At 47.7% G+C, this 22,210-nt stretch overlaps 1 protein-coding gene across 3 annotated transcripts in view; it reads left to right on the top strand.

The window, feature by feature from the left end:
• Mprip (myosin phosphatase Rho interacting protein) overlaps window positions 1-22,210 on the top strand; it is a gene marked incomplete at its 5' end in the record, with an annotated part of 133,514 nt that continues 111,304 nt past the window's right edge. For all 3 annotated transcript variants that reach the window (XM_013509621.1, XM_013509622.1, XM_005413979.2), the window contains 1 exon segment: window positions 1-121. In XM_013509621.1, coding sequence (XP_013365075.1) covers window positions 1-121 — 121 coding nt within the window.

Raw genomic sequence — 22,210 nt, 5'->3', positions numbered from 1 at the left:
GTCGGCGGCCAAGGAGAACCCGTGCAGGAAATTCCAGGCCAACATCTTCAACAAGAGCAAGTGTCAGAACTGCTTCAAGCCGCGCGAGTCGCATCTGCTCAACGACGAGGACCTGACTCAGGTGAGCGCGCCCGCGGGGCCGGGAGGGCGAGCGCGGAGCGGGGGAGATGCGCCGGTGCGGGGCCCGGGGCGGCGGCGGCGGCCCGAGCTTGACAGAGCCGGGACAAAGGCAGCGCCCCGAGTACGCGAAAAACAACGTCCTCGGCGCCCTCGGCCGCTGCCGTGATTCATGCCTCTCGGTGACTCAAAAATGCCTAGTTTCTCGCTAGGAACAAAGCGCCCGCGGTTCCCACGGCGGGGCAGGACCCCTCGGGCCGCCCTGGGGCCGGGTCGGGCGCTGCGCCCGCGTGCCCACGGCTGTGCGGGTGCGGGGACCGCGGGCTGCCGTCGTGGGGTCTCGCCGTTGGCACCATCGCGCACTGGACCGCGCTGGAGGGTCTCCAGGTCTGGGAGAACGCGCTCGTGAGGGGCCGCCTGAGGCTTTCGCAGCGGGGACAGGCGGGGCGCCGCCCCTGCGCGGGCCCTCCTGGTTCTGTGGAGGCCCTGGAGGTGAGGAGTCCTGGGGAAGGTGGTCGTTCCTCCAGGTCTTACGGACACTGAGGGCTTCGGACTAGTTCAGTGGCTCCCGAACCTGCCTGAGAGTCACAGACGTCAAAAACACAGTCCCGGGCCCCCACCCTGGAGAGATTTAGGAGAGGGGGATTTGTGGTGGGAAAGGTCCCCAAGGTTTGACTGCTGCCCTCACTGTCATCGGAAGCCCCCCTCCGTCTGGTTGCTCTCGGAGCTCCTGGTGTTGAGGACCCTGAGGGTCCTCGGGCTGTCCCCGGTGCCCCAGTTCTCATCAGAGCTTTCTCACAATCCCTGCATGAGGCCAGGGAAGCTCCCTTTACATTCCAGTTCAGTGTGACCTAGTTGTAGCGCTCCTTTTGCAAAACAAAACAGAACAGCCACCCAAAAAACAAAACACCCCCCCACCTCCTCCCTAACCACACGAAACAAAAAGCCCCTTAGACAGAAACACTGTTTAGAAGTGCCCTGGCCTGGCTGTTTTTAATGCCACTTTAAGTGCAAGTGGGGTTTGACGTGTTTACAGGGCAGACCGGAGTGGGCTGGCAGGGCAGGGGTTATGGCCTAGGACATGGTGCCTTTCTCTGAGGTCAGCTTTTCCAGCAGACAGGAAAAGATCAAGAAGCTTTATCAAACTCTCAAGTCTCCAAAGCCACAGATGGTGAGGACGCTAAAGGCCTTCTGGCCAGGTCAGGTTAAGAAGGACGAAACTCACAAGGTGTTCTTGAGGGTAGCTGGTGAGCTTTTAAGAAAGGAAAACTCAAATCTCTTTTCTCATCTGGATGCGTTTTTCCTGGGAAACAGTGTATGTGTTGAGGAGGAGCTGGGTTTCCTTCTAGTCGTGGCTGTCACTTTAAGTGGTATGACCTTGAGCAAGTTGGGTTTTTTTTTTTTTTTAACCTCTGTATGTTTTAATTTTCTTATCTGTGAATTGGTGATCATGATCCCAGGCTTATTTCCACCATAGAGCTGTTGTGAAAAGCAAAAGAATTATATTGTATTAAAGTTTTTCCTCTTACAGTTTAACAAGTCCAAAAAAATAGTCCACAGAACAGTCAACTTTGATGTGAGAAGTTTCTGGGCTTGGCAAAGGGCTGTTTCAAGAGAGTTTTGTAAGTTTCCTGGTTCTTCTAAGTAACTGCCGGAATTGATAAATTAGGTATTTATGCCACTGAGGGGTGGGTTTTCTGATTTTTAAGCTCAGATAAACTGTAGTGGAATCTGCATGTTTGAACCGGAACTGGTTTTTAAAAGAAATCTGTTGGTTATTAATTGGATTTAGGGAAAGAGGCAAATATAAAATACTGTAGTCTTTCGCTGTATTCAGAGTTGAATTGTGGGTTTTGAAACAGGCCTGAGACCTCCAGGGCAAAACTGGAATGGTAGTTTTTGAAATAATGAGCAGGGTTATTTGTGCTGGGAGAGATTAGCCTAGCCTTCTACCTCCTGGGATCTTTCAGGAAGAAACTGCTCTTGAAAAGAGTGGAGGGAGATGCAGGGCGGTTGCCAGCAGCCCTGCTGCTGCTGTCTGCATCCGGCCCTCCCCCACCCTCTTGCTGTCACCCTCTGTCTCCATTAGAGAACCTCAGCCAATTGGTTCCCATCAGTCTCCCCCAAGCCCCTGCTTCCTGCTGTCCCTCCCCACCCTGAGCTTATTTTAGACTGTCCGTGGACCGTCCAAGCTGGAAGATACATCAGTGATCACCAAGGCCACCCCTCCTCTTCGATAGGCGCAGACGTCCAACCCAGAGGGCGGTACAGCTTTGTGGCTTTGCTCCTGGGATGTTGTCTTCCCAGGAGCTGACATTCCTCCCAGCATTCTGATTTGGGCTTTATTTCTTCAGCTGTGGGTTTTATTTGTTTGTTTTTCTCCAAGAGAGGTACAGTAACTTTTTCCAGGGCCTACTTTGTATTGTGGCATCAGATCTGGAAGGGACTTGGAGATCAGCTAATCTAACCACTTCCTTTCACCGTTGAAAAGACTGAAACCTGGAGAAGTGAAGCGACTTTTTCAGTGCAGGGATAGCCAGGACTCGTAAACCATGTTTCTTTCTCTTTTCGGGGTCTGGAGGACACCCCAGGGGCGCATTATGAGGAGAGCAGTGTCAAAGATGGTTATGTGTAGAAGGTGCTCAGGAATGCTGTTCTCGGGCGGAAGAGTTCCTTGCCTTCTCCTCAGCACTGGAACTCACAGTGATTTGGGCTAAGTGGTGAGCTGTAGGCCAGTGTTACAGTAGGTCATCCCATCGTGCAGTTCCAGATCCCTTGTTCACAGACTCCCGTTTTCTTTCAGTCCTCCTGTGTACTTCTCTGTGTACATATAAAGTCATGTATGCATTTAAACCGTTTAAGACCTGAACTGTGTGCATGTATTTGCACTGCAGTGATTTTTACCTCCTGCTTAAGAGTATTTTAGTGTTCTTTTCATGACGTTCCATGTAGGTACACTAGTCGCTCGTTTTGCGTGTTGGACTATTAGGGATGCAGTGCTAGCATAACCTGTCTCTTACTGATGGACATGGAGGTTACTGATGAGTTCTGCTGTTATAAATAGTGAATGCTTCAGGCAGACGGCTGTATAAATGCTTTTGGGTGTGTGCTTGTGAGCACGAATGCAAGTATTTCTCTGGAGCAGATACCTAAAAATAGAGTGGCTGGGTTGACATCAAGTGCACCACATTTTTTTGAGAGATACTACCAAATTGCCTTCCAAAAAAGGCTGTGTCATAACTTTTCCAGGTCTGGATATTATGAAATGATTTAATTCTTTAATAATTACCAGTGAGGTTAAGCCTCTGCCATATCTGTTGAGGGGTTTGTTTTGTTTTGTTTTAGTTTTGGTGTAGTATTACATGTTTGTGTCGTTTGGCTGTTTTTCTGTTGGGTTAACATTGTCTCCCTGCCCCCCGCCCCTGATTTCTAGGGGCTTTCTGTATGTTTTGGGTCAGGGGCCTTTCTATAAAAGTGAGATAGCAAATATTTTGGCCTTTATGTGCCATGTAGTTTCTGTGTGGCAACCGTGAAACTTGGCCATCACTGTGCAAAATGAGCTGTAGACAATATATAAACTAACGGGTATGTGGTCCAGTAAAACTTTATTTAGAAAAATAGGCAGCTGTCTGGATGGGGCCTGTGAGCATAGTTTGCCCAACCTTTTCTAGATAGTAATCTGCTGCTCATCAGACATGGTCGGGAGTTTTTTGAAGGGTCAGTTGTCTCTTTACCTGTGGTTGGTTTTCTTTTCACTTGATACACTTTAAATGAATGCATTTGGGGCTGGGAATGTAGTCTAGTGATAGACCATCAGCTTAGCATGTGCAGGGGTCCTGGGTTCAGTCCCCAGCACCAAAATAATATAAAATACAACGAATACAGTTAAATCTCTACTTGCTTTTATGGTTTGTAATTTCATATCTCATATGTAAGAAGGGCTTTTGTAAAACATTTTTAACAGTCTCTAATACTTCTTTTTAGTTATCTTTATGATTAGCTTTAAAAATTTATCAGACTTGTTTTTCAGGAAAATTGTGTGGCTAAAGGCAGATCTGGTAGAGGTCATGGAAGTAGTCCAGGTAGATTGCTATAAAGGTCTTTTCTCTAGACCAGTCTTGGGAAGCACTGGGGAGAGTGCTGTGGGTTGAGGATGTCCAGAAGGATAGAAGTACCTGTAACAGAGATTGGGAATAACAGATTTATAATAGGTTTGGGATTGAGGAGGGGTCAAAAATATGATGGTAAGTTTAACCTTGTGGAGGTGGATGTCCAGTGTAGTTCAGGAGGAGTCATCCACTCAGGCAGTAGGAGGTGATGGTTAGTGCCCAGGTGAAAGTGGGGCTGGGGGCCCTCTGTGTGGAGGTGGTTGCTCAAGTCATGGGAATGAGTGTGGTCACAGGAGGAAAGCCAGTAGAGGGAACCCGCATGTGGTAGATGGGCAGAAGAGGGGGAGCCGTGAGGGAGGCTGGGAGTAGGTCAGAGAAGATGGGTGATTAGTAGGAGGAGCGGGTCTGGGCTGCAGGGCTCTCAGCATCATTATGGGTCTCAGGGTTCCCCGTACTCTTCTACCTCTCTGTGGAAGGAGCCGCTGTGTTCAGACTCTAGTCCTTTGCTTTTCTCTGCTTTGTTAATGGAACCTAGGTTGGATCTTCTTTCTCAGGCCTCAGTTTCTCTATCTGGAACTGAAGTTGGGCTTGATCTCTCCTGGGCCTCTTAGTACCCTTGATACTAGGGCTGGGATATAGCTCAGTGGCCCAAGCGCCTGCCTGGTACCCTTGATACTGCCAGGGCCCCTGAAGCCACAGAGTGGCACAGCGGTGGGCTAGGACCAGCGGTCGGTACAGCATTTTATCGTGAATCTCTTAGTTCTTGTGACACTCTTATATATGCTCCTTTTTTAAAAAGAAGATTAGGAATGTATACATGGCATGGTGCATTATTTGACAGAGGGTGTGCAAAACACCCCAGACACACAAAATCCCACTATAAAGGGCTGAAAAGCACTTGAAAAGATGCTCGGCACATTAGTCATTAGGAAAATGCAAAGCAAGACCACAATGTGATACCACTTTATACCCATTAGGATGGTTGAAATTCTAAAAAAATAAGTTCATAATTGTTGAAAAAGATGTGAAGAAATTGGAACCCTCTTACATTACTGGTGAGAATCAAATGGTACATGCAGCTTCTGTGGAAGACAGTTCAGCAGGTCCTCAATAAATTAAACACAGAATTACTGTATGAGACAGCAGTTCCACTCTGAGGTATGTCCCAAAAAGAATTGAAAACCTGTATGTTTAAACCAGTGCTTGTATGTGAGTGTTCATGACAGCACTATTCTCAGTAGCCAAAAGGTAACAACGATCCACATATCCATCAATGGATGAGTGGATAAATAACTTGCGTTTCTCTACAGTGGCATATCATATGACCTCAAGGAGCAAAGTACTGAGACACCCTACCACTTGGATGAACCTAAAGAATGTGATGCCAAGGAAAAGAATATGCTTTGAGGGACACCTAGTGCATGATTCCATTTTTATGACATGTCTAGAATAGGTAAACCCATAGAAACAGGATCAGTGGTTACCACAGGCTGGGAGAAGGGGGTGGTGAGTGACTGGTAGTGGGATTGGGGTTCTATTTTTAGGGTGATGAAATATTTTCAAACTAGATGGAAGGGCTCATTGCACAACATTGTGAAATGTACTAAATGCCACCGAATTGTTCACTTGAAATGGTTTTTATGTTCTGTGAATTTTATCTCAGTAAAAATGAAAAATAAAAAAAGGAGTGTGTAAGAGTCGTACCACACACACCTCACACTTGTTCTGTGTTCCTTTTGTCATCTAGAGTGAATATCGGGTTATTTCTAGAATCTAGACCAGGGGTTGGAAGATTTTTTCTTAAAGGGCCAGATAGTAAATACAGTATTAGATTTTGCAGGCCAGCAGGCAAAATTGAGGCCTTTATGTAGGTACTTACATAACCATTTAAAAATGTAAAAGTCATTCCTGGTTTTGAGCCTTAAAAAAGCAGATGGCAGGCTAGATTTGGCATATGAGTGTAGTTTGCCAAACCCCGTTAAACCAGCTCTGTCCCATTGAGCTATAATGGAAGCCGCATATGATTTAAACTTTTGTACTTGCCCATTAAAATGAAAAGGAAGTGACATTAATTTTAGTTACATTCTTCTTTGACTGGATAGATCTAAAATAGTATCATTTCAATGTGTTAAGAAGTTATGGTGTACATATTTTACCTTATGGCACAATTCAGTTGAGACCAGTCACCGTCCTAGTGCCAGCAGCCCCTTGCGGCTGGTGCTTGCAGTCCTGGCCCACAGCTGTGCTGTGCACCTGTAAATGGGGCAGCAGATGTGGGGGTTGTACTGCTGCACTCCTCCCTTCCTTCCTTCTTCCTGGTGGAGTCCTTCCTGCAGATGGCCTGGAGAACTGGTTCTCTTGTATCGGTTGGTCCTGTTTATGCCTCCTCTTCCCTTACCTTTGATTTCCTTTTACCAAGTTTTGGGAGTTCTGTGACTGTCACATCTTTGGTAACTCCTTTGGTGTGTTTGGACACTTTCTTTGGGTTCTGATCCCACTCCTGTCCAGAGGCACAAGGGAGGAGATTCTGGTTGGAGCCCAGTGGGACTGTCCCCAGGACTGTCCTGTGGGGAGTGAGTAAAAGTTTGGGGGACAGACCTAGGTGTGTCATCCTCCGTGTATCCCCCATTACTGACCAGGTGAGCTGTGAGTCTTATGGAGCTCTTAGCCCTTTGTACTCACCTAGTGTTTGATGGTTGCCTCCTACCTTTTTCCTTGGGTGCTGGCCTGTTACTTGACCTTTTTCTCCAAGTTTTGTTTCCTTATGTTTTCTTCTTGGCACAGGTGTGCCAGTTGACCCAAGAGGGTGACTTAGGGTCTCTGTCCTGTACAATGGATGCCCACCTTCCTGTCATGGGGAAGTTGTGGTGTGCGGATGCAGCCATGGAGTTCCTGAGCCCTCCATGGTCATTAATATTCCAGCAAATGTGCTGGTGGCCTGACCTGTGTGGAGGAGCCTTTGTTTGGGGGTATCTCTGGTCTGTAGGGACCCTGACCCTGTTTAGCTGAAATCAAGGAGTTTGACTTGAATGTTTATACTTAAACTGTTCTCAAGCTGCCATTTAATCCTGAAGAGGGTAGAGAGCCCTTCAGCCTGGTGAAGGAAGCACACCTGCTGCCCAGCACCACAGCTGCGGGGGGCTGAGGGTGAGATCCAGGAGCGCTGGATGCTGGTTTGGAAGCACTCACCCTGAGAAAACAGGCCCTTCTTTTATCCTGGGAAACTTGCTCAGGCTGCCCTTTCCTGCCTGCATGACACAGTTGGACCAGTTCAATGGTTTTCAGGCTTTCATTAAATCCTGGGGCCTTTTCTCAAAGGAATCTCGTACACAAGTACAGTGTATGACACCGGAAAGGCAGCAGGGCTGTGGATGAAGCCTGGAACTTCATCTCCTGCCTGGGGGTCGTTTCTGCCCCAGATTTTGTGCTTGTTCCGGTTTTAGCAGTTGAAGTGGTCTCTCAGCTGCCCTGAGACAGAGCAGCACCGCTCAGCTCCACTGCTCCTGTAGCACTGTCACTTCCTTCAGGGACAGTGAGCCCTGGGGGATTGATTTCCTGGTGATTCGTCTCTGAAGGCTGGAACTGGAATCTTCCCAACCGCTCACTGGTTTTCTGAGTCCAGGTCATCCAAGTTCACATGGAAACTACAGCCTGGTTCTTGCCTAGAGCCTGTAAGCCTTCTGGTTCCTTCTTTCCCGGGGGCTCAGCTTGAGGATTGCATGTGTACTGGACAGTGGCTCTGGGTGGCCTGTAAGAACGGCCCTCAGCAGCCTCCTGAGCTTCCCCATACTGAGTCAAGTGTTGTGATCTCACACAAGCCTTGTAGGATGGGGGACCAGGGAGTCTGGTAGCAGTGTGCCTCTATACTCCCTAGCCAAGAAGGGAGCACAGTTTCCAAGAGGTTGATAACCAGCCCAAGGCCACCAAGCCACTCTGCATTGGGCCTATGACATAGTGTTCTGTGAGGCTCTGTGAGGCTCCTGTGCCAGCCTCCATCCCCGGTCTGAACTTGTCTCCCTTCTCATGGGGGGACCGTTTGACTGACAAACATGGCACTGTTTTTGTCCGACTAGGGCAGATTGGTGGTAGAGCTGATGTACTGCAAAAGAAGTCGCAGCAGTGTAGTGGATTTCTAGTTCCTAACCTTGGGAGGAGGAACCTGCAGGGGGTGTGCAGCAGCCCCCACCCATTAAGCAGGTGAGGGACTGTCTCTGCTTAACAGATGGAGCAGCTGAAGCCGTAGAGATTCAGCAACCTGCCTAGGCCATAGGAAGCCCAGTGTGGGTTTTTCCAAAGTCCTGTTTGGCGTCCCTGCCCTGATAAGTATTAACCTTTGCTATCAGGAATAGGGCCATGCCCTAAGTTGAATTCCTTAGTTGTGGGGTGTGAGGCAGGGCGTGTGTGGGTGGTGCAGGGCAGTGCACAGGTCATTGCCCAGGTTGTTAGCTCTCCTCAGCTGTGGGGTGCCCCACATCCCCCAGAAGGCTGCTGTCCTATGGCAGTGACCACACCTTTGATACAGCTCTGAACAGGAAACACTGTTTTTTGTCCTGAAAGAAAAATTCAAAATTGGGAAGTACCCATGTCCTTCATCTCCATAGGTTTTTGAAGCACTGATTTTAACAGACCCGTGAGGCCTCATGGTGCACTTTCTGCATGTGATCTCTCACCACCTCCTGGTCCTGCTTATAGTTAAAGGAGCCACAAGAAGTGGGAGCAGCTTTTAAGAGCCCCACTGAGCCAGAGGAAAGGGCCGTGTCTCCAAGGCTCCCTGGTACACACCAGGAACTTCACTGTCAGTTTGTGCGAGCCACTTGTGTGGGAGCCTCAGGGTGCTGTGGGGTCAGGGCACGCCGTGGCTCCTGCGTGGAGATGTATTCTGATCTAGAGATCTGGCAGTCCTGCTCTTCATTTTAGTGTGCAAGGTAAGAGGAATTGGAATAGCAGAGCAGGGTGTTTCAGCTCAGGTTTGGGCTCGCATCCACCACTTTCTATGTTGATTGAGGAGGCTTCTTTGAGTTTAGTGTTTGTGCCCTCAACTGAGAGGTGGGGCTCATAATACCACCCATCTTCAGAAGGATGAATTCAAAGCCCTCAGCAACTACAGGGTGCACTGGAAGAATCGAGTTTATTAATACCAGGGCATCTAGTGGGCATTCAGTAAGTGGGTTCTGTTTCACAAGTACTGACAATATAGTGTAGAACCCACATGTGCGACAGGGACCCTGCCCTCAAGAATGTGCTCATTTCTCATGCCAGCCCATCTACTCTGGCATAGCCTCTGCGGCCAGGCCCTGGGCCAGCTGGGGCAGGTGCCATGCAGGGAATGGCAAGTATCTTGTCTCCTCTTTTGCTAACAGAGGATAAGAGATTTGAGCTAGAGGAACTTCAGAGATCTTGGGTTCCAAACTAAAGCTACTGTTGAGAAAATGGACCCAGAGAAGGCACCTGCCTCTGTGATGTTTTTGGAGAGCTGTCTCTCAAACCTCTGTTTTCTTTCTACTGAGCAGCTCTGCCCCACCATCACTTTTCTCCCCAAGGGGACCAGAGTGATCATAGTCATTTTGCTTGTACGGGTTTGGTTTTCAGAATATTTAAGAAGTAAACTGTTCTTAAGAATTTTTAGAGGTAGATGCTGGGCATGGTGGCGCACGCCTATAATCCCAGCACTCAGGAGGAGTGCTGTGAGTTCAAGGCCAGCCTGTACTACATAGTGAGACCCTGTGTCAGAAAGAAAAGAAGGAAATTTTAGAGGTAGGAAGTGAAGGGGCCAGGTGCCATCAGCCCGGAATTCAAACCTCAGTGGCCGTGTCAGAACCCCCATCAGCCTAGAGACGTGGATCATACAGATCTTGGTTCCAGAAGTGGCTCAGCAGGAAAGTGTGTGAGTTGCAATTGCAAGGTGGGAGAAGATTAAGAGAAGCTGAGCTTGTTGGGCTAGTGTCTCCTGAGGCAACTGTGCAGCTACTTGAAGGTGTCAGGGAAGCTGAGGCCTGGATGGAACAGCTCAGGAGGGCAGGGAGAGCAGATGGCCACAGCCAGCTCTAGCCCCACGTCGCCAGCTGGGTAGGAGGTCTGGCTGGGGCATGCGTGGCCCTCTGGTCCACGGGGTTGAATTGGCCCCTTAGCTGGCAGGCTTTTCCTTTCATCCTTTGTCTCCCGTCCAGCTTTTACAACCACGGTTCTACAGGGAATGGAGCCTCCCATAGGAGTGGGAGGGGGTCCCTTCTAGATGGTTTGAGCAAATAGAAGCCTCTCTTTTCCTGAGCCCAGAAGGGCTCTTTTCACAGGCAGATGCCCCCTGCCTCCCAGGTTCGTGCCTGCCTAGTGTTGGGGGGTGGGCAGCTAGTGTAGCCTTATGCCTCCTGTAGCACAGAGGCTTTCTCAGGGGCAGTTGGCATGCTCTGGGATTATTTACTGTGCTGGTGGTAGTATTCCTGGCTAGCAGATTGCTTTGTGTCGGGCCACCCCTCATGCACAGCAGGCTTACAGGTTGAGAGGTAAGCACACTGGGTAGGAAGAGGTAGCGTGACTTGCAGAATGGCTGCACCATCCGTGCGAGAGCTGGATGGAAACCCAGATGCCCAACTTGTGCCCTCTTCATGCTTTAAAGTGGTTGATTTTATGTTATATGGAGGGGGTCAGCTGCGTCTCCTGGCCATGTGCTGACCTGCCTAACAGGAAGCCGTGTGGGCAGGAGGGTGAGGCTGGAAGCTGGGGTTTGAGCTGCCCTTGAATGGACTTCCAGTCTCTTTTTTTTCCTCCTTCCTGTCTCTCTCCCTTGCCCTACCTGTTTTTTAATGGGAAGCGTGGCTTTTTGTGGAACCCGGCATGACTCTTTCCTGCAGAGCTGTTGCCCCAGAAGTTTGTCCCCACATATTCTCCAGCATTCCTCTCTTGCCACAAATGGCGTCATGTTCCAAAAATCCCGTGGCCATGGGCACGCTGTCAAGACCAAACAGGGAAGAAGCTTTTAAAAACTAAAGTCCAGGGAGGATCTGCAGAGGCTTGGAACCTAGCACAGGGCTTGTGTGAGGGCAGAGGGATGCAGAGAGAGGGCGAAAACGGCCAGCAGCTTCTGGCCTGCCTGTTCTGTGCCAGCGGTGCAGAGGGCTGCTGTGGGTCTAATTTGTTTGTTTTTGCTCTTTGAGGTGGAAATCCATGTAACATAAAATGAACCATGTGAAAGCGCACAGTTTGGTTGTATTGAGCACATTCAGTGTTGTGAAACCACCACATCTAGCTGAAAATATTTTCTAGACCCTAGAAAAACTTATAACTATCAGTCACTCCCTGTTCCCCACCCTCAGACCACCTGCTATGACTCTGCTTTTCATCCCTGTGGATTTACCTATTCTGAAATTTTTATAAACATGGAATTATAGGAAATGTGACCTTTCGTTGGGCTTCTTCCACCCAGCATGTTTTTGAAGTTCACACACCTTGTAGTACAATTAGAATTTCATTCCTTTTCATGGTGGAATAATATTCCATCATGTGGATGCATCACATTTTATTTATCTGCTCTTCAGGTGATGGACATCTGGGCAGTTCCTACCTTTTGGTGAAAGTGAGTAGTGCTGCTGTGAACATTGGTGTGTCGGCTTTTTGTTTGACAGTCCTCCTCTAGCTCTTTTGAATGGAGACAGTGCATGTGCTGGTCTCTTGCATTTCTGCCACTGAGCAGTGAATCAGCAGCTGGAGCCAGATAGGAGCTTGCTGACTGTGGGGTGGCAGGGTGGAGTTGCTGGTCGGCCCTGTCTGCATACAGCTGCCCGAAGCCCAGGACTGCACACTTGGAGAGGACTGTGACAGGGCTGCAAGCATTGAACCCAGCGATGAGGTGATGGCAGTGGCACAGAGAGCTTGTTGTGTGGGGAGGCTCAGCCAGGTTGCGATTTTTGCTTTTTTACCCTTTTTTATGTGACCTGAAGACCTGCTGAGTTACAGAGGAGATTGGTGCAACCTTACATCTTGTTGGCAGGAAGGCTTAAGGGTGAAGGGCTCAAAGGCTGGGCAGCTGGGGAGATGCTGGCACACTCAGATGCAAGGTGGCTGGAAGCTGTTGGCAAGCGGCCCACGCTGCCTGCTCTCAGGCCCCTGAGGACCTTAGATTTGGCTGGAGGGAGAGCCCTTTTCTGTCCTGTGGGCCACAGGATTATCTAGCTTCCAAATTTTATTTCTTTGATGAGGTAAGCAGAATACCTCATCCCTGTAACAATACGTAGAGCTCACATTTAAGATACGTGAAAGTTCGTGTGTTCAAGGATGGGGAGAAAAATGGTTTTGTCTATAAGACCACGGCATCCCAGCATTCACCTCATACCTACCAGGAGTCTCTGAAGCACAACCTCTGGGGCCTCACATTCTGAAAAACAGTGATTTGCTCCAGTCCACGCATTATGTTTGATATACACAAAGGAAGATAAATAACAGTATATGTATGTATACTGTATATATGCACACACTGTAAATCTAGTATGTATAAATCTAAATAATAACATGAAGGCACATGAAAGAACACGGATGATGGGTGCCATTGAAGCATTCTGTGATGGCAGCCCAGGTGGTGGGCCACCCTGGCTGGTGAGTGGAGGCAGGTGTTGAGGCCCAGGCCATTGAGCCTAGCGTTGCCCTTTAAGTGACCATTGAGCATTCCAGGGAACATGGGTAGGGAGCACACTCTTTCAGGCTTCCTGCTTTTCTGTCTCTTGTGATCCTCCTGTGGTTGGGATGGGGATCCCTGTGGCACAGTTGAGGTGTTCCACATCTCTGAGGTGGCCGTGGGGAGAAGTGTTGCCTCTGCAGGGCCCAGCCTCTTCCAGTCTTCCTCAAGGCAGAGGCTGGCATCCTGGGGAAGAGAGTTGCCTTCTCTGCCTGTATCTAGGAGCCTGTTTCATTTCTGGTTGGACTGTACAACCTGCTGGAGCAAGTCTGGGGTAAGATGTCAGCTGTAAGGCTGTGCTGTTGAATTGAAAGGACTCTGAGGAGAGACCGGGAGACGGATATAAAATGTGAAGCCAAAGTGCAGTGAAGGAGGTGACTGCAGGCTCGTGGAGTGGGGAACGTGTGCCTGGGTCAGTGCTTCTCACACTTGGGTCTCGTTACTCCTGTGATTAGTGATATCTTCGCAGGGCTTTCGTTTGTGTGACTATGCTTGTTGGTACTTACTGAATTAGAAATGAAAATGGAGATACTTATTTATGAATTCATTTAAAAGTAACAAACCTATGTACATGTTCACAAAAGTAACGTGTATTCTCAAAACAAAGTTTTGTAAAACAAACAATTTGCTGGAGAAGATCCATATTATTTTACATTTTTGCAGATCTCTTTCACATCTGTTTGGAAATGTAGCCAGATTCTTCTGTCTTCTGCAGTCATCCTATTACCATATATGCTCCAGTGGCACCCACCATCTGTGTGCTTTCATGTGCATTCATGTTGTTAGTTAGATTTAGATTTGTACATACTAGATTTTCAGTGTGTGCGTATATACCGTATATATACATACATATACTGCTATTTATCTTCTTTTGTGTATATCAAATATAATACATGGGTTGGAGCGAATCAGTTTTTCAGAATGTGAGGCCCCAGAGGTTGTGCTTCAGGGACCCCTGGCCTCTGGGTAGCTTTGCTGGACCCTTGGGAATGAGTGAGAGTGCAGAGGGTAAATGGTACGTTTGTATTTTTATAAAAATAGTTTTGGAGCTGGACATGGTGGTGCACACGTGTAATCCCAGCACTCTTGAGAGGCTGAGGCAAGAGGATTGTGAGTGCAAGTTCAAGCCTGGCTTGGGCAATTTAGTGACTTAGTGGAACCTTGTCTTAAAATACAAAGAAATTTTAAAAGTTAAAAAATTATAAGTTATCTCCAGACTACCACCTTCTACTTGTGCAATTTTTAAAATGATGTCCATTGAGTGCTCTCCCAGCTCGTTTCTTCTTTGTGCCTCACACCTCCCCTTCCGCAAGTCTTGGGGGCAAGGTCTGGGTAGGTTTCCCTGGAGAAGTTTGAACGGAGGCTGGTCCTTGAAGCTGGGCTGTGTGACCTGGGGTGCCCACAGGGAACCTCTCACGACATCCTACTTCCAGCAACCCCAACCTTTCCCTGCTTTTCTCCATTGATAGATGGTGTTTACCCCTTTAGTTGTTCTTAAAGAAGGTTTAAAAGCAGTTACTAAAGCTGAACTCGCGTTGACTGGCACAAGTGTGACAACAGCCCTGATGTCTGAAGTGAAATGTGGCACATCCAGCAAGGAAATACTGTCTAACCCTAAAAAGCAGGGGCTGTCTGATGCGTACTACACTGTAGATTAGCCTTGAAAACATGACGCTGAGTGAAGAAGCTCGTCACCGAAGACCACGACTCCATTCATGTGAAGTGCCCAGAACAGGCAAACCTGTAGAGACAGCAGATGGATTAGCAGCTGCCAGGGGCTGGGACAGGAGAGATGGTGAGTTTGGGGAGTGGTAGACAAAGACCCCAGAGTTCTTTTCTGGGAAAAGAGAACGCCCTAAAATCGACTGTGATGATGATTACACTATAAACCGTTGAATTATATACCTTAGGTGGTAGATTGTATGCTGTGTGAGTTGTAGCTCTAAAACTATCCTAACACAGTTCCGGTCCACCCCCACTTTGGGTTTGGGTCCATATAACAAACCATTGTAGATAGTTCTTGCATTATGAAAGTTCGGCTTGGGACTTTTCAACTTTACAGTGCTATTGGTGGTGTGTTTACCATTGTGTTTTTCGCATTCAGTGCAGTATTCAGTACACTGTATGAGCTACTCTACACTTTATGATAAAACAGACCTTAGAGGATTTTGTGGGCTACTGTGAGTGTTCTAATCATGTTTGTGGCTCATGTTTAGGTTAGGTGTATTTGATGCATTTGGTGCATTTTCTACTAGGACATCCTTGGGTCGGAGCCCTGTTGTAAGTCCGGAAGCATCTGATTGGACATGTCTTCATTCCCAGCCCTGTCATTTTCTTTTTGACAGTTGCAGCCAGTATGTACCTAATGAAACAGATTCACTTCTGTCATCTTGTACTCATGTGAACAACACACCCACACACAGCCTGAGCTCAGCCGTGTCAAGTGTGTCAGTGGCAGAAAACATCTACCAAGCCCAGTTGCCTTCACATGCCATCATTTTAAGTGCTGGTCATTTGCTTTGCATTTGCTGAATCTTTGCCTCCACCCTATGGGGCTTTGACCCTGCAGGGGGGTGGGACTGTCTGTGGAAGCTCTGGGGGAGTGTGCCCTCTCCTTGATCTCCAGCCCAACATGGCCTGGAGGGGTGGACCCAGCACTGTGTGTGTGCCATCTGGGGTCCTTGTCACCTTTCCCCAGGGTCAGGCCCATCAGCTTTCATTTCTGCAGCCTGAAGTCTGTCCTTGCTCCCCCTGGAAATCTAAATGCTCCCATGTTCCCAGGGCCCAGTTCTTCTCTGTGCCCACCTTGTGTGCCTTTGTTGTCAGTATTCTCACTGGCTTTGTGGTCCTTGGATTCATGGCTGTGTCTTGGCCTCCAGCAGCAAGTGTTGGTGACTTCAAAGGGCAGAGAGAAGCAGCTTCCTCTTGGAGGTGAGCAGACTGCAAATCTGCAGGGATGACAGTGGGCCATGGTCACACCTCTGAGATCTGGAACCCAAGGTCTTGTGTAATTAGTGAGACCCCCCTCGTTTTTATTTTCCAGAACATTCCAGTGATGAATGACCTGGGTACCCTCTATGTGAGGCTCTGAAATGCACGCTTGTTGGCCCAGCTCTTCTCAGTGAGGTGCAGGTTGTAACTGATGCTCAGGTTTGATGTCTTTGCATGGGTGGGAAGAAGTTCTCTCAGAGATGAGCTCACATTCTCCATCTGCTTCCCGAACTTGTGAACTGTCAGCTGTGCTGGGGTGGGTGGCTCTGTGTGGAGAATGGTCTGTGGGTGGTTCATCCCAGAGCACTAGCTGTGGTGCCTCTGCCCATAGCCCTCACAAGTGATGTGCTTTAGGGCCCGGGGAAGGCCCTGAGCCCTGTCCTTAAGCTCCTCTGTGCTGTGTCTCCAGCTGCAGAGGAAGACCTGAGCGCTGTACTTAAGAAGAGAGCCCCCGAGAACAGTCTCCTTGGAATGTGCCCCGCTACTTGCACTGGTCTTGCCTGCAGGGGAGGCATGGAAAGGCATCTGTAGGGAGTGAAGGCTAGGGTGTGGAGCCCGTCAGCCTCAGCTCCAGTTCTGCTGCTTTTGCTTTTTTGAGACAGGTCTTGCCGTGTAGCTTAGGATGTCCTTGAACTCACAGCAGTCCTCCTGTGGCTGTTCGAGTGCTGGAACTACAGGTGTCAACCACTGTGCCTGACTCTAGTTCTGCTTCTGCCGCTTTTTGCCTTTGATAGGCTCATAAATCTTTCTGTATTTCCTTGTGTGTAGAATGGAGGTAGTGATAGTGCATATCTCATGGGTTTTTGGTGAAGTTTAAAAGTATATTAGTGTAAAGCCTCTGGGGCAGTGGTGGGACTGTGACAAGGAAGGGAGCAGTGTATAGGACCAAGGCATTGTAAGTAGTGTGCCAACATACCCACTTGGATGAAGGGGTGTCCTGCAGCCTTTCTCCTTCAAAAGGCTGGGCTTTCTCCCAGTCCTATGGGCCTGGTCCTAATAATGCCGAGTCACTTGCAGAGGTTGCACGATGATCTTGAGTAACCCTATAGTGGCCTATCTTTCATTGCTGCCTTTTGGAGGCAGGCAGCAGGCTTAGGAAGCTTGTGCTGGCGGGTGGCAGTGGTACTGAGGAATGTAGTTTGGGTCCAGAACTACATGGCAAGAAAAAAATGGCAATATTTCCTGAGGTTCAAGGACCTGTGGCTGAAACTCAGATAAGAGTTCTAATATGCAGTAGTTTGGTCCCTGCAGCATCGTGGGGACAAGAATGTGTCTCTCGAGTGATCTAGTAGTGATAGTGTCAGCCATGGCAGGTTAGTTCTACAAGAGAAGCCCCTTGGGGGCGCTGTCAGAAGGGTGTGCTGACTCCACTGGCAGAGGCAGGTGGGCCCACAGCTCTATTAAGACCCTCCTCCACTGGTGCATGGGCTTAGCTCCATCTAGTCCTCTTATCGTCTGTCTGGGTGGCTACAGTACACAGCAGGATCTTGACAGGGTGAGGTCTGAGCCTGGACCTTAATATTTGGTCCCATCTCCCCCTATCTTACAGAAAAGACAGACGCCTGCTTCCCAGGCATTTTTTTTTTTTTTTTTTTTTGGAGCGATGGGCAGAAAATATTAAATAGCCTGTTTGCTATGAATGTAGTAGTGTCTCCACAGAAACTATTTTGAGAAAAAGGAGGGGGCAGAGCCAACTTCAGGCCCACAAAAGATATGTTAGCTGCAGTTCATGTACATCTCGGTTGTACATTCTTTGGTGATTCCTCCACCAGAGGACTTGCCCCATTTTGACCTCCAGAAGGTTTTGCCCCTAACACTGCTCAGAGCTGGGCTACTGGCACCATGGATGTAAGTGTTTCAGGATTGTGTGGGGCTTTTCCTGTTGAAGAATTTTGACGAGGATGGAATCTAGGCATGGAACCAGTGTGCTGGAGCCTGTGTGCGACTTGTCTGCCTTGCCCTGCCCTCCAAATCGGTTCCCGTGGTTGCCTCCACTGCGGGGTTCCCTCCCTAGAGCCCTCGCTTCATTTCAGTACTAGCTGTGTGCTGGGCACCAGTAACTAGTAGGATGGATGCTCCTGGCCTTGAGGTGTTCTTGACAGCACACTGACCTGGGGTGTGTTTGTGTCTGAGTGCCTTTGTTTTTCAAATGGTGTGTTTTTCCATTGTTGTAGAGGATGAAACTGAGATTCACAGAGATACTGTCTTGCCACGAATGATACACTGAGTAAGTCATGGCACTGAAATTTGGGCCTTCCTGATTCCATACCATGATCTTTAAATGGAATTCTCAGAGCTGTTACATCATGTTGGCAGAGAGCAGAGTATGGGGTTTCCTAACTCCATCTGCTTACTGTTCTGCCAGGAATGACCAAGGCCCCCATTTTTGAAGCCACTCTGCTGGGATTGTCTCAGAAGCTGTGTGTGAGTGATCAGGCAGATGTCTTCCCCTTTCTTTAAATAATATCTGGTAAGCGCAATACAGTATCACTGCTTAGGCAGGTGAGTCCACGGGGACAGGAACCTTGGTTAGCTACCAATTAGAGATCCTGTCATCACCTGCTCCCTCCCTGCTTTGAGACACAGAAGGCTACGTGCAACCAGAGCTGTGTGTCTTGTCCTGGATGCCTTGGGGCTGGTGGTGATAGAGCCACCATGTCCAGAGGCCTGTGACTGTCCAGGAGGAGTCCATGAGGCAGACCAAAACGCTGGCTTCTGTCCCTGCCTCACCCGCCTGGCCTTTGTGAAAACAGTTGACCTCCCCATGACACAACCCAGACCTGTGGAGGAGGGCAGTGAGGAGCTGAGAGAAGGCACGTGTGTGTGCACATGGAGCCTCGAGGGGAGGCCTCTGGCAAGGCCAGTGAAGGACAGGCCATGTGGATTGAGGCCATGGCAGGCTGGCATTGCCTGGGAGGACTGATTGCAGAGGCCCCCACTTCCCATCTGCATCCCTCTGTATGCGTGGGGTGCAGGGAGCATTTGGGAAGTAGCAGGTACATGTAGTCTTGTGGGGATTTTTTTGAAACAGTCTCGCTATGTAGTTTAGGCTCGTCTTAAACTCACTGTGTAGCTCAGGTTGGCCTCGAACTCAGAGTGGTCCTCCTGAGTCCTAGGATTACATGTATGTGCCACCATGCTTGGCTTTTTTTTTTTTTTATATTAAACTTTCAATGTAGAGATCATTGTAGATTCCCATGCATTTGTAAGGTGCACAGAGATTCCACATCCCCTTCACCCAGTTTCGCCGTGATGACATCCTGCAGCACAGAGATGCATGCCACAGCCAGGATGTTGACATTAGAGCAGTTGGAATTCACGGCATCTCTGCCTCCTCAGGGTCCCTTCTCTCATCCATGCTACCTACCCCTCCGTCACTCCGGCAGTGTGAACCACTTCCTGTAAACTTCACATCTCAAGATTTGTAAGTGGAGTTATACAGGAAGCCCCGTGGGAATTGGCTTTTCCCACTCATCGTACTTCCAGGTTGCTGGGCAGTTCATTCCTCTTGATTGCTGATGAGTGTTCCGTAGGGTGGCGAGCCACAGATTGCTCAGCCACACTCACTGAAGGTTGCCTGGGTTGTTTCCAGTTGTTGGCTATTATGGGTAATCCTGCTGTGACCCTTTGTATGTCATTTTTTGTTTGAATGTCCATTTTCATTTTTCTGGAGTAAATATCAAGAAATGCAGTTCCTGTCATGTGGTAGTTCCATGTTTAGTATTTGCGAATCTGCCAAACTGATTCTCATCAGCACTGTATGAGTGATACGTACACTTTCTTTGTATCTTTCAGCATTTATTGTTACTGTTTTTTATTTTAGCCATCCGGATTGTTACTGTTTTTTATTTTAGCCATCCGGATGGTAAGATAGTAATATTTCATGTGTTTTTAATTTGCATTTCCCTAATAGCACATGATAAGTGTCTTTTCATGAGTTTATTTGCTATCTGTAAATCTTCTGTGAAATGTCTTTTGTCTTTACTGTCTTTTTTTGTCTTGGATTTCTTTCTTCAGGGTTGTATAGTGTTCATGTAAATCCTGTGCATGTTTCCAGTACTGGGAATTAAATTCAGAGTCTTGCACCTGAGCTACTTCCGCAGCCATTTCTATTTTGGCACAGTTTCACTAAGTTGCTACATTGCCCAGGCTAGGCTCAGCCTTGCAGTTCTGCCTCAGTCACCCACAGTGCTGGGATTGTAAGTGTGGCACCACCACATCTGGTTTAGATTATTTTTTTTTTTACTGTTGAGTTTTAAGAGGCCTTTATATATTCTAGATACTAGTTTTTTGACACATAGGTAGTTTATAAATATTTTATCTTACTCTTTAGCTTCTTTTTCCCCCCATGCTCTTAACAAGGGCTTTTTGCAGAGCAAACATTTTCTTTTTAATGAAATTCACTTTATCAGTGTGTTTTCTGGCTGGGGATATAGCTCAGTGGCTCAGCGCCTGCCTGGCAAGCGCAAGGTCGTGAGTTCGATTTTTGGTACAAAAAAATAAGTAAGTTTGTGTTCCATTTTGAGTTAAATTTTGTATAAAGTTAATTTTTGTGTTCTCTTAAGGGTGTTTTGGTTTGGCCTGTGGATGAACAACTGCCCTAGCACCATCTGTAGAAAGGCTATCCTTTTTTCATTGAATTGCTTTTGTACCTTTGTCAGAAATTAAGTTAAACATACTTGTGTGGATTTATTGCTGGGTTCTCTATCTGTTCCACTGACTGATATGTTAGATCTTCTACTAATACTGCAGTCTTGATAGCTGTGGATATATAGTAAGTTTTATAGTTAGGTAGATAGATGATTTCATTCATTCATTCACATTCATTCATTCATTCATTCATCTGATGCTGGGGCTCTAATCCAGGACTTTGTGCATGTTAGGTAGGTGCTCTATTATTGAGCTATAGCCTCAGCCTTCTTTAGCCCTCTTTTTTAATTAAAAAAACTAGTTTGTTTATCTACAAAAAAATCTTCTTGAGACTTTGAGAATTGCATTAAACGTCTTCCAGTTCATGAAAACAGTATGTCTCTATTTATTTAGGTTGTCTTTGATTTCTTTCTTCAGGGTTGTATAGTGTTCATGTAAACCCTATATATGTTTTGTTAAATTTATACCTAGGTATTTCATTTTGGAGGGGGTTAAATATAACAGGTATTATATTCTTGATTTTAATGTTCATGTATTGTTAGTACGCAATAGTATCAACAAGAATGTAACTGGGGTGGGGGATTAGAGGAGCAGGGGAGGGAAGGGGATAAAAAAGAAACAAGCTGTGTTATGGACATGCACCCACTCCCGAGGTGACTAAACTGCATGTACTGCAAGTACGTACTAATAAAGTTTTCCTAAAAGTTTAAAAAAATACAGTTGATTGTGATACATTGATGTATGCTGTAACCTTCTTGAACTCTTTAGTTTTAGTTTTTTTGTAGAATCTGTGAATTTTCAACATAGACAGTTGTGTCATACATACTTTATTTCTTCCTCAGCAATCTGTATGCTTTTTTTTATTTCCTTAGTACACTGGCTGGAAATCTTGACATGATGTTGAATAAAAGTTGAGAATGGACACCATTTCTGAGATCTTTTTCTCTTTCTCTTCCCCTTTCCCTCTTTCCCTTTCTGTCTTTCCCTTTCCTTCCCCTCCCCTTTCCCTCTTCCCTTTTTCCCTCCTCTCCCCTCCCCTCCCCTCTTCTCTCCTCTCTCCTGTCCATCCTTTCTTATCCTTTCCTATCCTGGGCCCTGTTACAGGGCTTTCACACTAAGCTACATACCTGTAGTGGGTTGATAACTGGTGGTCAACTTATAACCCCCAGCTGAACTGAGTAAGGTGGTGCTGGGTGTGGGAGGCCCCCCTGGGGATTGTCAGCAGCATAAGAGGCAGAACTGGAGAAGAAAAAGGCTGCTGGGAGCAGACAAAGGCTGTTGGAGCTGGTAGAAGCTGTAAGGAGCTGGTGGTTTTGTTGGAGGAGCTTTTCATGCTGGCTTTCCTGATGAACTTGGCTGTTTTCATCTTCCAAGGAGCTTGGGACCTTGCTGGCACTGAGAATAGCTTTGGTTCACTTTTGGGGAGCTCTCGTCCTCTCTTTGAGCATCGCTTCCAGGTTCCGGAGGGGAAGGTGGTATGCTGTCAGTCTGCTGGAGAAGCTTGCTGCGTTGGCTTTCCTCATGGGAACTTGGCTGTCCTGATCATTAGAGGCACTCGGGACCTCATTGTCGCTGAGGATGGCTGTGGTACTTTTCAGGGGAGCTCTGGTTCTCATTTTGAGCATCACTTCCTGGCTCTGGAGGGGAAGATGGTGCACTGCTCAGTCTCCTGGAGAAG

The sequence above is a fragment of the Chinchilla lanigera genome, unplaced genomic scaffold, assembly GCF_000276665.1.
Source record: "Chinchilla lanigera isolate Chin_1 unplaced genomic scaffold, ChiLan1.0 scaffold00176, whole genome shotgun sequence".
NCBI lineage: Eukaryota > Metazoa > Chordata > Mammalia > Rodentia > Chinchillidae > Chinchilla > Chinchilla lanigera.
This window is presented reverse-complemented; position numbering and strand designations above follow the sequence as displayed.